The sequence below is a fragment of the Episyrphus balteatus genome, chromosome 3, assembly GCF_945859705.1.
Source record: "Episyrphus balteatus chromosome 3, idEpiBalt1.1, whole genome shotgun sequence".
NCBI lineage: Eukaryota > Metazoa > Arthropoda > Insecta > Diptera > Syrphidae > Episyrphus > Episyrphus balteatus.
This window is the reverse complement of record NC_079136.1, coordinates 126,252,170-126,266,935: the sequence shown is the minus strand read 5'-3', so window position 1 is coordinate 126,266,935 and position 14,766 is coordinate 126,252,170. Positions and strand designations below refer to the sequence as shown.

Here is a 14,766-nt window from a genome sequence, read left to right as displayed (position 1 = left end):
TTAAAAAACTTTCTCGATTCCATAACCAACTAAGGAAAATAGACGATAATGTATTGTGAATTGAAATAGACAAATACGTTCCATATTATGGAACGAAAACAAAAATAGTTTCCACAATGTTTTATACTTCACATTTTCCTTCAAAATTGTTGGTGTGGTTAGTAAATATCCTCAATTCCATACAGAAGAATAAAAAAAAAAAAAAAATGTTTCAGTTTCGTTCTTGTGGAACGAAAAAGACAAATGGGTTCCACAACAATTTAATTCTTTTATTTAGTATGAATTTGAGCAAGAAAAAAGAAATGTTAATGCATAATTCTTTTGAAATGAAAAAAATAGATTTCATATATTGTGGAACGAAAATAAAACATATTTTCCACGATATTTACCACTTTATATTTTCCTTCTAAATTGTTAGCATGGATAATACATATCTTCAATTCCAATTTGTCAATTTGTGGAACGAAAAAGACAAAGAATTTCCACAACGTTTTAATCCTTGTAGGCAGCATGAATTTTAGCAAATCTACTTTGAGATGGACCCTTTAAACTAATCTGTTGAAAGAATGACATGACAAGTAAATAAAAAGTAACGCTAATTAGATTCAACCTACTTTAAAAGCATTATACTTTTTTGTATGTTAACCACAAACAAAAAATCGATGAGTAATAAGTAACGACCACAAAAATTCTGAGAACCTTTTCATGACTAAGAGTGGTGAGCTAGCTCTCTCTAGAACCAATAACCACTTCTCTGACCACATTATGACTCATTCCAAAAATAAAATTGTATTACATTTCCATAAACACAATAATTTCTATCCATGCTGGGTGAAAAATATTAACACGGAGGTCGTCTATAACCTTGATTACATTTTTACCTGTTTCGTTGCATTTTCAGTTTTTTTTTTTTTTTTGTAAATTCTTTCAGTAACCTGTCAGAATTATGAGAATAATCAATATGAGGGTGCATTGGACTTTTTACATATTCTAGAGAGACCCATAGCAACAACTATACTAGATAGAAAATTGTGTGAGTCATAATAATTTTTGTTGTTGTTCCACGAAGAAGTTTACCTAACCTCTAAGTGCTTAGCACACTGGGAACGTGAAAATCGTGTGATGAAAAAAATTAAAAACAAAAAAAAATGCAATTGGTAAAACAAATAGCTTAACCAAAGTCGATTAGATGAGATCACGAAGTGAAGGTGGTCTCTCTTAGCATAGTGAAGTGCATAAGCAGATTGAAAGAGGTACATACATACAAAATTAAATTGCAACGTGACTCCTGGGTGGAGGAGGATTGGAAGATGGAAAAAAATTCTTTGTATTCCTGAGGAGAATATTTAAATGCGATTTACTTGACCTTTAGATATTTAAATTAAAATTCTAGGCATTTAGTTCAACATCGATAGAGATTGTTGCATTTTCGTATGAAGAATCTACGTAATACTTTAGAGGTAAAATTAAATAAAGTCCTTTCACAAAAGCAATTCTCCAAATGCATTTTGCTGTTCGTTCTATGGATTTCTTTTTATTACGAATTGGGACACACAATAAGAAAATTCTTGCACTCTAGCTATAAGCTTACCACTCAGATGCTTTCAAATATTCATAGAAGACATTTTTTTTTTTTTGAAATTGTCAGATCTAAGCTACATTCCACAAACAACATTTTGACTTAAAGCTATTTGATTGAAGAATGTTAGGTTTTCGTATGTTAACTTAGCCTCCCTTCTTTCGGGTAACTTTTTCAGAAACTGAAATTTTACGTTACAATACGTTGAGAAATGCATTAGTTTTTCATTCCACAAAAGGCGTTACATCTTACAGCCCTTTTGGTTGGTCAATATTGCGTAGGTAATAAGTACTATTCCCTTTCAAGCACATGCTTAAATATTTAAAATATGTTCCACAACATAATGTGGAACTTATAAAATTTTTCATTTCACTTGACGAATAACTTTCTTAAATTCCAAAACTTTGGATTTCACATTTGATTAGGAAATAATAAGTTTTCAGAAATGCTCTCACTAATTTTACTAGTTTCTTGTCGTAAAAAATGTAAAGTGGAACGTACTTTTCCACTTTACATTTTTTAGTTGCATTCCGACAAGAGTTATTCAACTTTCGTTTAAACGTTTTTCACTACAAATTTTATTTTATTTTCCACTTTACAATAAGAATTGAGCTTTTTTGTTTATTTCATAATAAACATCACACGCAATAAATATCAAGGATTTGTAGAAATGTCAAGTAAATAGGTATGTTCCACATTTTTTTTTTTTTTTAATATGTTGCCTCGTGGAAAGTTGATGGAGTAGAATATTAAATTCAGTTATTGAGACTTTACATAAATAAAAATTGAGATGTGGAACGTCTGAAATGATAATATTACAAATCTTTGAGTTCATATACTTAAAATAAGTCACAACGAATTGTTACAGAAAAGTCATTAAAAAATACGTTCCACAACATCTCAGGAATAGTATAATAAATGATTGCCCAAGAGTCTTGAAAAGTTCGAAAATTAAGTAAAAATTATTTAAATCAAAAAATGAATTATGTGTATCGCAGTTAATATGAAATATTAATGCGTTCCACAATTTTAGCGGATGACATTTTCAAGAGAGTAGGCAGTCCAGATGGTTTAAAAAGTTCCACAAAGCAAAATACAATCGGCTTAAATTTAAAATCAAAGTTGTGGAATGTAAAATTTAATTAAAGATATGTACAGCTGTCATTGGTAGGTAAATCACCCAAGATTCATTTTACCTAATTTTAAGAAAAAAAAAAAAAATTCCCACTCAAATCTCACCCCCTTATCACCTATTGTGGTCTAGATCCTGAGAATATTTTCTATTTCTAACAAAAAAAAAATTCTTCAAAGAAAAAAAAAATTGACCTTTTTTTTCTTTCATCTCTCAAAACACCACCAAGATTTTTGTGTGCGAATTTTTCCAGGATTACCTTTTCTTACTTTGTAACCCCTCTATTTCTTCAAATTTAAGATTTCATATAAAATAAAATTTACAATAAAATTCCCCCTTTGCAATTAATGTCCTCCTTGGAAGTGTGTTACATGCTGCGCTGATGTCGGTCGTCGTATATCCTTGCAGTTATCCTACCTGAAGATTTGAAAAAAAAAAAAATATAAATCATTAGGTCAGTGATGATGATAATGATGGATAACCAACAAAATGGAACAAAATTGTAAAATTTCACACAGGATAAATGGGTTGGGAAATATTCTTTTCCTTCTGAATGAACACAATCAGCGGTAGCCAAAGTAATAATAATTGTCTCCAAAAGGAACTTTAACCATTAAAAGATTTTTACAAAACGCCATCCATGTAATCGATATGCCATTTGTTTTGAATAAAAAATATTCAAAAATGAACAAAAACAACAAAAAAAACTATCCTCACGCCAAATGAAGAGGAAAAAAAAAAAAAAAACAAAATTGACAGATGTTAAGAGGCGTCCTGCTGGTACTTCAGGTCTCAAAACAGCCGGAGCATAACACGAGGATAAATTCTCATTCATGTTATAGACATTTGCACTGCGTAATGAATATACATATTCAATTCCCTAATGTGAGTGTGTGTTGAGGTTCTTTGTTGGAATGACGGAAATATACGACAATTCTCACGCACACATCCGTTTAAAAATTGTATATCCTTCGTCCTAATGGTTACGCCACAGCACGCTATAGTAATAAAAAGCAAGTGAACGGAATTCCTTTGCATTAGCAGATCTTCATCTTCACTCATATTATACAGCAGCGGTTTCACTCTCAATACACAAAATATCCTTTGTTGTTTATATGGCAGCAGGATTTAAAAATAAAATTGAAGGATGCGATGGATGTTTTCTTTCTTTCTTCTTCTTTTTTTTTTTGATTTTTTTTTTTGGAAAGCAGATGCAGTTTAAGATACACATTTGCTGTCATGGAACATCCACATCCACACACATGCAACAACAAGCATATCCTTTTTCGATCCTTTGTCTTCTCCGAAATAAATGGAGCATTGCCAGGATGTTAGCACTTTTCATTTCAAGTGTTTGGAGATTTTGTTTCCCTTACAAAAAGTCATCAAAACTAATCGTGATTAACCGAGCTTTTTCTTTGCTTCTGTGTGTCCTTTTTGTAATGCATCAACAAATTAAGGACACAACAAAAAAATTGAAAAAAAAAAAAAATAAAAAAAATTCCCACGACACAAAATTTGATGTAAAGTAATTTCCTTGGTTCTCTCTCATATAAAATTCAAATCAACTTTTATCCTTTGAATGAATAAAAAAAAAAAAAAAAACTAAAATGAACAGGGAGGTAGAAGCATTAAGAAAAAAGAAAAAACTAAATTCCGGCAATTTGCGTAGGGGAGGAAATACCTATGCACAAGGATATTTTATTAAATGAACGACTTACCTTATACCTATATTAAATTGCATAACACCACACCGTGTGAATTTTCAATTTTTCAAATGAAAATTAAGGAAGGTAAAATAAAACATGCACTCTACAAGAGAGTTAGAGAGAGGTAGAGAGACTTGAAAGATAGTTTAACTGGAAAGACACTGAGCTGAACACTCAGTGAGTTTATTTTCAAGAGGATACTTTCACGATTTTCATTTAGAAGAAATTTTAAGAAAATGACTTAATGTTCCTTCTATCCTTCATCATCATTATCATCTTCGTCGTCGCCATAGCCTTTAACTCTTAAGATCAGCTTACTAATTATTATTCCATAAGAGACTTTCAGAGAACTTCAAAAAACATGAGAGGGTTGCGTTCCGTTGTAAGAAAAGGATATAGAAAGGAAGTTCTTCATTTATTTTATTATAACGAAAATATTGTTCATCTTTTTTTTGCTTCAAAATTCCTTCTAACTCATTCATGACACTTATTTTATTTGAATTTTTAGTCGGAACTCTCTCTAAAATATTCCAAGTTTAATGCTTCTGTGGAGTTTCAAGTGTTGTTGTTTTCTGGGAGAGACTGCACGATGTTGTCTGGTGTATAAAAACACTTCAATATGCGTTCGTTATGCGAAAAGATAATATCCTTTGAAAAGGTGAATTATTATTAATATTGCTTTGGAACAAAAGCAGCATAGGAAGTATAATGAGATGATAAAGAGGAAATTATGAATATTATTAGAATGCTTCAAATTTACATTCCACATTGTTTATTTTAGTTTTTGTTGATTTATTATATTTCACTAGAAAATTTTCCTACACTATCTAAGTGTCTTTCTGGAATTTCTGTTCTCAGAAATTGAAATTATGGCTTGTGGAACGTATTTTGTTTAAATTTCAAAAATCTTATTATTTCTGTTTTAACTTGAATAATCTTATTCGTTGAAATTTTGAAAAATTTTACAGTATTTTTCTCTTTTTGTACTGAAGTTTGTTGATCAGGAACTAAAATTATCGCTTGTGGAACGTATTCACTTTAAATTTGGTACATTTTATTACTGATGTTTTGATTTTAATAATTATTTGCTCAAATTTCGAAAATTTCAAAACATCTTATTGTCAATTTGTATTGATATTTCATGATTAGAAACTGAAATAATGGCTTGTGGAACGTATTTAGGTTCAATTTCATACATTTTAGTACTTCTGTTAAATGTTAATGCTGTTTTGCCAATTTTTATTGAGGTTTTTTCATCTGAAATTTAAAAATGGACCCTGAAATTTTGTGGATTATAGATTCATATTGGTTTTTATTTAGTCAAATGGTTTGTGGAACGCATTTACCGATTCAGTTAAAAAATACACAATAGTTTGTCATGTTTTATGCATTTCCTTCATTTATACATTCCACATCCTTTTTTTAGACAATTTTAATTGAGGTTTCATCTTTAGAAATTTAGGATATATTGCCTAATATATATTGTGGAACGTATTCATTTATTTTATTCTTCATTATTGAAGCTTTATATTCTATTTGACCTGACTTCCTTGACTTTTCATCTTTCAGAATTGAAAATTGAGCTAAGAAAATTTTGTGGAACGTATTTACATCATACATTGCACAAAAATTCAAAATATTTTTTTCAATACGATCCACAAAAGTTGTGGAGTATGGAAAAACCGAAAATTCAAATAGAAACTGGGTAATATAAAACTTTAAAATCCATGCCAATGAACGAAAGAAATGAAAAATGTTTATAATCCACAACATACAACAGGCCAAGAACAGTCTTTTAGGATGTCTCGAATTTTGGTATTAAAAATCATTTAAGGGCTTTACCCTTTATTGTTTAAGTTACCGACTTATTATGAATAAGAGTGTAAAATCAATCAAAAAGCAACAACAACCTAAAGTGGACACAAAAAAAAAAAAAAACAAACAAACAACAATTTTATTTTATAAATTTCCTTTTTTTTTAACTTTTAAGGTTCATTCCAAAATATTGGTTCAAAAATAAAATTACAACAATTGCAATAGATCTGATCTCATCACAACTCCAAGTCAAACTATCTAATCAACAATAATTTCTTCAACAACAAATAAACACAATCGAATCCGATCCAATATAAATCAAATGCAATTAATATTGAATAAATCATTCAATTAAAATCAATCAAATTGCCATCAATCTCCGTGCATCTTTGCTATATAAATTTAATCAAAAAGAGTTAAATTTAAACATTTTGCTGCCTCTTTTATTACAAAAAAAAATAAGAAGGCAAAATAAAGTTAAACACACATACACACGAGCTGCCTTATTCTGGATCAATTTTTTTTATTATTATTTTTTTTTTTTTTTCTGTTCAACGAAAAAGTTACTCCTTGGCGAAGTAATTTAATTCAATTGAATTAGAAAAAAGTTAAAAAAAAAAAAAATAAGTAAACTTCAGCTGTTGAATGGAATTCAAATTGATTTTCTTCATTTTTTAACACTTCTTCATATCGAGAAAAAACAAAAATTGAAAAAAGAATTTCTAGACAAGAGAAGAAAATCAATCCAAGTTTTTCTTCAAGAAAAATATAAAAATAAAAAAACAAAACAAAACAAAAAAACTGAACCAGCATGGGAAACTCATCGTCACATACACATGAACCCTTAGAAAGAGGGTTTACCCGCGGCACATTTGGAGACGTAAAAAATGGGGTAGGTAATCAACAACAAAAAACAACAATAATAATGATACTTGAGAATTTTCCCTATGTTTTTATTACTAATGTCACCGCTTAAACCGAGGGTGGATTTAATGCAGTTTTTTACACAACAAAAAAAAACCCTTAATTAACATTTCTTTTTTTCTTTCTTATAAAATATAGAAATCCGCATCATTCCGTTTTAGTAAAAAATCACCGAAAAAAATGGATCGTCTTAGGCGATCGTTTCGCGATTCATTCCGCCGTAGAAAGGATCGCGTTCCCGAATCATCAAAACCACATCAATGGCAAGCAGACGAACAAGCAGTCAGATCGGCCACATGCTCGTTTGCTGTAAAATATTTGGGCTGTGTAGAAGTGTTTGAATCTCGGGGTATGCAAGTTTGTGAGGAGGCATTGAAAGTATTGAGGGTGAGTATTTTTTTTTTTTTTTTTTAGTTATACATAGTTTAATGCTATTTGAAAGAAAACAAAGAAGAATAATTCATACATACATATTCATTTAACTGAAAATTACATTGCATTAGATTCCACAGTTTCTATTTTCAGTAAAATTTGATTATTTGGAATTTATTACGATTTTCAATACTAAAGAGATGTGGAACGTATTTAGTTTAGTAAAAATACAAAGCAGTACTTTTCAAATTTTTTTTTCAAATTTTACACATTCAAATCCTTTATAGGAAAACAAGAAAATTTCACATCAAATAAAACTAATACATTCCACACTCACTTGTGTTAATTAAAATACGTTCTAAAGTTATTTATTCTTCTTCTCTGATTTAAAAAAAAGTTCTACACAATTACAGGTAATATGTAGATAGTTTTGAGGCAAAAATAAATACGTTCCACAATCAGTTATATGCTGCTTTGTTTGTTGAGTGAAAATCTGATGCTTTCCGAATTCACTTATTTTATCTAAAATAATATTTTTTAGGTTCCACAATCTGTTTAATGTTCTTTTATATTCCATTATTTTATATAACATAAATACGTTCCACATAAATACGTTCACCAAAGAAATATTTAAAATTCAATGCAATAAAAAAAAAAAATACTTAAAAAAAAGTTAGTAACTAAACTCTTGTGAAAATAAACGAGACTATAGATTGGAACTTTAAACACAAGTTTTGGAACATGTGATTCAAAGTGAAAAAATTCAATGTAATATATGTGTATCATAAAGATGTAATTACAATTACCAATTAATATTCTATTTTATTTATATTGAGCACTTAGCTTTCTTTATCAGTTTGATAAATGGCAAGGTTCCACTATCGCATTACCCAAAAGGCACAACTAAGCTTACATAAAATAATCTCAAGTTTTTCAATCAAACAACTTTAAACAGAAATACAGGTTGTGGATGGTAGGACTGTAATTACATGCATCCATAATGTATAAGAATTCTTTTTAGTTAAATTGGTTCCAAGGATTAATTTGTTGAAAAATTAGTTCCATAATCAATTATTCTTCGCTCAATTTTTTTAATGAGAAACCCACTGATAAAAAAAAAAAAAACAAAAATAAATAATTTTCATATTGGTTTTAGTTTTTCCTTGATGAATAGAAAGTAAAATAATAATAAATAAATCAAATACATTCCACATACCTTAAAAAAGGATCACGCAGATCCACCATCAGTTCAAGACTTGAATGTTTCAACTAACTAAACCATGAAAATAAAATTTGAATACGTTCCACAATAATTTTGAAATGTTCCTAGATGAAAAAATAATGAATACCTTCCACAATCCTCGTCACTAAGTTAGAACCCTTAGTTTGTATGATTGTGGAAGGCATTCAACACTACTTACTCGTATTGTAAACTAAAATCAAAAAACCATGTTTACGTTCCAAAATCACTTCCATAACCCAACTTGATAAAAAAAAACGATATCTTTTTCACGCTTTCTCTGAAATTCAAAAAATCTCATTTTTAGTCTTCTTAATTAACTTGACACCAAGTTTAAGGATTGAAAAATGAATACAATTAAAAAAAACCTCCACGCACTGTTTTAAAGTTCGGTTAATATACAACCCGAACAAACAAAAACAAATGTTTAATCAATTTATTTTGAATTAGAAAAAAAAAAAAATCCTCCAAACCAAGACTTATAGACTTATGTATTTAGTTCTGGAGAATTGGGTGTTCCCAATTTCTTCTTGCCTTATTAAGTCATCTATCTCTTGGCTGAACAAAAAAAAATCCATCAAAAACTTTTTCCATTATCTTTCTCCAATGATTATTATTATTATTAGGTATTTTTCATTCTAAAATCTTATGACCTTTTTTTGACACAATTATCTTCTTATTGACCTTTTTTTCTTCTCTTAACTTTGAATATAATTTTTTGTCCCCATTAAGTTAAGTCGTGACCTACACTCTCCCGCCCAACATTAATTGCAAATACCGCATTTAAACTTTTTGAATATCTAATTACAGTTAAAGAGGACTATTATAGCTTATAGGAGTACTTCTGTTCAATAATAATAATCTTCTACCAACCTTTGGCACTCAGTTAGTAATTAAAATTAATTATTCAATTATTTTACACATATACACTGTATATCTCTTCTTTGATGAATATAATCAAATTATTGTCATCATGTGAAATTTGCCATTTGTGATGATGACGATGACGACTAACCATTCTCCACTACAAAAGTTCAACCACAAATCCATGATTTTGATGAAAGTTTATGCGAACTTAATTTGAAAAAAAAGTAAAAAAAAAAATAAGCAACACAACAAACTTATAGAATCAAGGGTCATTTATGCTGAAGTAAAAGTCTCATTTAAGTGCTTTAGATAATTTAATTTGAATTTAAAGTCTCAAAGTCGTATCGTTATACTCGAGACGAAGAACGCAGAGTGCCAGATAAAGAGAGAGAGAAAGAGATCATTGACATCATTTCTCGATTATTAGAAAAGTAGTCTCATCATTTTTCTTCTCCACCACCACCGCGGAAAGTGTTACAAAATTAACGATGCGATGACGTATTAAAAGGGCCGCATTTGTCAATAAAAACCCTTTAAGGCAACTTTCGAATTTTTGTATATTTTTTGGTGATTTTTTTGAAGATCTTTGGAATCTTCAACTGAAATTGCTGAAGTTCTTGCTTCATCGCGTATTTTTGTTCCTTGCTTTTAAGAAGATCTTCGAGTGCAAAAACTTTTGAAGATGGGTCAGAATTTTGTTTGGCAATCTTCATTATTTCATATTGAAGATTCTTCATTTTCTGTTAAACTTTCTAGATTTTTAGTCTTAAAATTATCAGCTTGATGAAGACGACATTTTTACTTAAAAGACTTGCTGAATGTTTAATTTTTAAAGATCTTTGTGATCTTCAAATGAATTTGCTGAAGTTTTTGTTTCATCGCCGATTTCTGTTGCTGATTCATTGTTTTTAAGAAGGCCTTTTAGTGCATAAACTCTGGAAGACGGGTCAAAATTTGTTTAGGGATCTTCGTTGTTTGGTATTGAAGATTCTTAATTTGCAGTTAAACTTTCTAGATTGTTGATCTTCAAATCATCTTCGAGGAGTTGCTAAATGTTTGGACGACAGCTTGATAAGGACAACATTTATGCTAACAACGCTGTTTGAAGGCTTAATTTTTTGAAGATCTTTGTGATCTTCAAATAAATTTGCTGGAGTTTTTGGTTCATCGCGTATTTTGTGTTGTTGGTTCTTTGTTTTTAAGAAGATCTTTGAGTGCGGAAACTCTTGAAGATGGATCAGAATTTGTTTAGTGATCTTCATTTTTTTGATATTGAAGATTCTGCATTTGAAGTTAAACTTTCTAGATTATTGATCTTCAAATTATATTTTAGCAGTTTCTGAATGTTTTGATCAGAACTTGATGAAGACGATATTGTTACTAACAAGACTGGTTGAAGGCTTAGTTTTTTTGAAGATCTTTGTGAACTGAATTTGCTGAAATTTTTCGTTCATCCCGGATTTCTGCTATTCGTCTATTGGATCTTCGTTGTTTGATATTGAAGATTCTTCATTTGCAGTAGAACATTCTAGATCGTTGATCTTCAAAATACCTTCTAGTAGTTGGTGAATTTTTTTTTACCACAGCTTGATGAAGATGGTTCGTTAACTTCTAAAACTGGACTTCTTGTTTTGATAAAGAATTTGATAAAGAATTCGGTACATAAAATCTTCACAAGATCATTTCTTCGTTTGGAAAATTAGTAGAAGGCTGATTAGATTATTTAAAGACTCTTCATTTTCTGAAGCTTTTGACAAATTTGATTCAGATATGTCACTTTCTTGTGCGGTTTCTTGAGTTAATGAAGATGATGAAGATAGGTTCTGTTGTTGACCATTTTAAAGAGAATTTTCAACCATTTCTTTAGTTAAACTTGGTTTCTTCGACTTTTTGATTAAATTCTTGAATTTTTTCTTAAGAATCTTTCTTGATTTGTTTTTTTTTTTTTTTTAACAAACTTGAATCATTTCAAAGCCTTGTCATGATATGATTAAAATTATCTCATACTCTACACTAATTTCCTAAATTTTCTTCTTCATCAAATCCGCTCTTGAAACTTTTAAACCTTGTTTTTTTTAAGTGATAATTGACAACTTTTCATCTTCTTCCTCAATTTGCAAAGATGCAAGAAAGCGGAAAAAGGTCGTAAAAGTCACAACCATCCTATATCTCTGACTTTGCTAGAGCTTTTTAATTTATCTAATCTCTCACTCTCCTCCTTATACTTTGTTTGGGTTTGGATTTCTCGTCCTCATTCGTTCATGGTTAACCCACAGAAGAGCGACACGACGTTGACGATTCAAAAATAAATTTAAGTGAAATGCTATGACAGAAAAACACAAATTGGTTTAAAAGAGGTTATTATTTAACTGGAAGCAATTTTAATAAAAAAAAATAAAAATAAAAACAAATATATCGCATCTATTCCGCCCACTTTTTCCAAATTTATACAAAAATAAATTAAATTTAATGTGGGTGGGTTCTATAGGAGGTTTATAGGAATTAATTGGTATACTATAGGACTGTCAACTAGAAAAGATAACCTCGTTACATTTCATTTCATTTATATTTTTTTGTAATGAATTACTAATGAATCACCTTTTGAATCGATCGATATCGATACAACACACACAGACGATAAACGACAGAGTTGAATGGCGCCACAACATGTTGCAAAAGTTCTATTTATACAATCTTCAATCAATTGTCACAATAAATTAATCAGAAATTCGTTTTACCTTCTTTTTCATTTCAGAGCTCCCGACGTCGTCCCATTCGTGGTCTACTGCATGTCAGCGGTGATGGGTTGCGTGTTGTCGATGACGACACCAAAGGTCTCATCGTTGACCAAACCATCGAGAAAGTCAGTTTCTGTGCTCCGGATCGCAATCATGACCGTGGCTTCAGTTACATCTGTCGCGATGGCACAACTCGTCGCTGGATGTGTCATGGCTTCTTGGCCTGCAAGGATACCGGCGAGCGATTGTCGCATGCTGTGGGATGCGCCTTTGCCGTTTGCTTGGAGCGTAAACAACGCCGCGACAAGGAATGTGGGGTAACGATGACTTTTGATATGAAAAATTCAACATTTACTAGAACTGGCTCATTCCGGCAGCAGTCGCTCACCGAACGCCTTGCTAATGCCAATGAACGAGGAGTTGACATCAATGGCGGAACAACGCCATCGGCTGTGGTTCCACCTCAGCCCAAGCCCTATAATCCATTCGCAATTGAGCGACCACACGCTAATCCGACAATGTTGGAGCGACAAGGTTCATTCCGGGTGATCGGTAGTCAGTCACCGTTCAAACGACAAATGTCGCTGCGCATCAATGATCTTCCGTCCAATGCGGAACGACAAAAGGCATTTTTGGATGCCGGTGGAGCCGCTCTAACCACTCCAAATCGCAATGTCTCACCAATTCCAGAGATATCACCATTGAGATCGCTCACCGAAGTGGATACTGTTAGCCAGCTGTGCCAGGAACTTAGCCAAGGATTGTCATTGCTCACCCAGAGTGATTCTGACGATCTGAATTTTAACAATAACCTGAGCATTAATCAAAATATATTAGCCGAGAAGCATAATATTATGAATAATCCTGCGGCAGTTACTCCTATTTTACACAGTAGTAACAATGGTTATAGTTCCATTTTGGATCGGGTTACTACAAAAACACCACCCACAGCTCAAGTGTCTCCGCGTGTAACTTCCAGTCCACCGACAGCGGTGGCGACAGTTGTAGTTACTCCAACAACAGCAATTACAACCCCTCTAACCACACCCAGTTCTCCGTTGGGTGTTGCTGCTTCGCCAAGGACGGTTCCGGTTGAAGCGGTAACACCACTTCCTAATGCCGACCAATGGTTGGGCCAAGTAGTTAAAAGTACATCTCCAGCTCCGATATTGAAGCGACCACCAACATTGTCGTTGCAATCGCGAGCCAAGTCGATGAGTGCCGCTCCAATGTCGTCGGCTCTGTCTCCCAATGATCCGTTCGATGCTGAATGGGTGGCGGGAGTGACAAAGGCGACAACGCCTGAAAAACATCATAATACAAATCCGTTTATATCGCCGCCGAAGGCACCTGTGCAATCGTTTCAGGTGCAACTGTAGGATATAAGTTTTTGTTTATTCGAAAAATAAAAAAAATATTAAATTTATAAAAAAATATTAAAAATTATTATAATAACTGCACTACCACTGCAAAAGAGAGGGGGGGGAATCTTTAAATTAATTGTTTTTGTTTAATTTTTTTTTAAATTAATTGTTATTTGTTATTGATGATCAGCAAAAAAAAAAACTAAAAATTGTTTTATATAAAAAAAGATAATTACCATATTTCCTAAGTTTTAAGCCAATAAGAGAGATAGAGAGAAAAAATAGAGCTTTTGAGTCATAGTTTTATAGATGAGCTTTTTGTATAGAAAGAAGCTTTTGAAAATTGAATTTTTCATAGTGATCTTGACTTTGACTTAAACAAGTATTAAAAGCTTAGAAAGAGCTTTTTCAAAAATCTTTTCAAACTCTAGTTGCGGTGTCTTTTCATAAATCCTTTTGATTTCTATTTACTGTATTCAATAATAAGCTTTTTGATCATGAAAGCTTTTTCACCAAAAATTTTTCAAAAGCTTTTTTTTTTCTTAAACCCTCCCTTTTTCTTGAAAAAAAATTTAATGAACTTGACAAAAATTAAGCTCAAAAGCTCTCAAATATTTTTTCTCCAGTTCTCTTTTATTGGCCTCTTAAATTTTCCAAATTAAAAAAATTTCTTCTTTAATACCTATATTTTTATATCTTTTCTTCCTTTTTTTTTTCTTTGTACAAATTGTATTATATTTATATATGTATGTATGAAATTTAAAGTATTTGTATTCACATTAATTTAGAAAAGACAAAAAAAAAAGAACTACAAACACAAAAAAAAATGCTTGCATAAACTAAAAAATTATAAAAGAAAAATATATACATATTATACATACGCATACATTTTTCCTTGTTATTAACTAGTTGTAGAGATAATAGAGATATTATAAAATAAAACTTAAAAGAATAAAATATTAGTATAACATCATGAAATACAATCCCTCCATCCTGTTTGTGCCCACCATAGTTAAATACTTACTT

At 30.9% G+C, this 14,766-nt stretch overlaps 1 protein-coding gene across 6 annotated transcripts in view; it reads left to right on the top strand.

Moving 5' to 3' along the window:
- The window catches only part of LOC129916830 (protein numb), a 323,367-nt gene extending 308,819 nt beyond the window's left edge, over window positions 1-14,548 (top strand). For 5 of the 6 annotated variants that reach the window (XM_055997018.1, XM_055997014.1, XM_055997017.1 and 2 more), the window contains 2 exons: window positions 7,298-7,546; window positions 12,394-14,548. In XM_055997018.1, the coding sequence (XP_055852993.1) occupies window positions 7,340-7,546; window positions 12,394-13,755 (1,569 nt within the window). In that variant the 5' untranslated portion in view covers window positions 7,298-7,339 and the 3' untranslated portion in view covers window positions 13,756-14,548. Of the gene's footprint in view, window positions 1-6,846; window positions 7,128-7,297; window positions 7,547-12,393 lie in introns of those variants that run through there. The other variant, XM_055997013.1, reaches the window with a different exon arrangement.
- The last annotated feature ends 218 nt before the right edge of the window (window positions 14,549-14,766 follow it).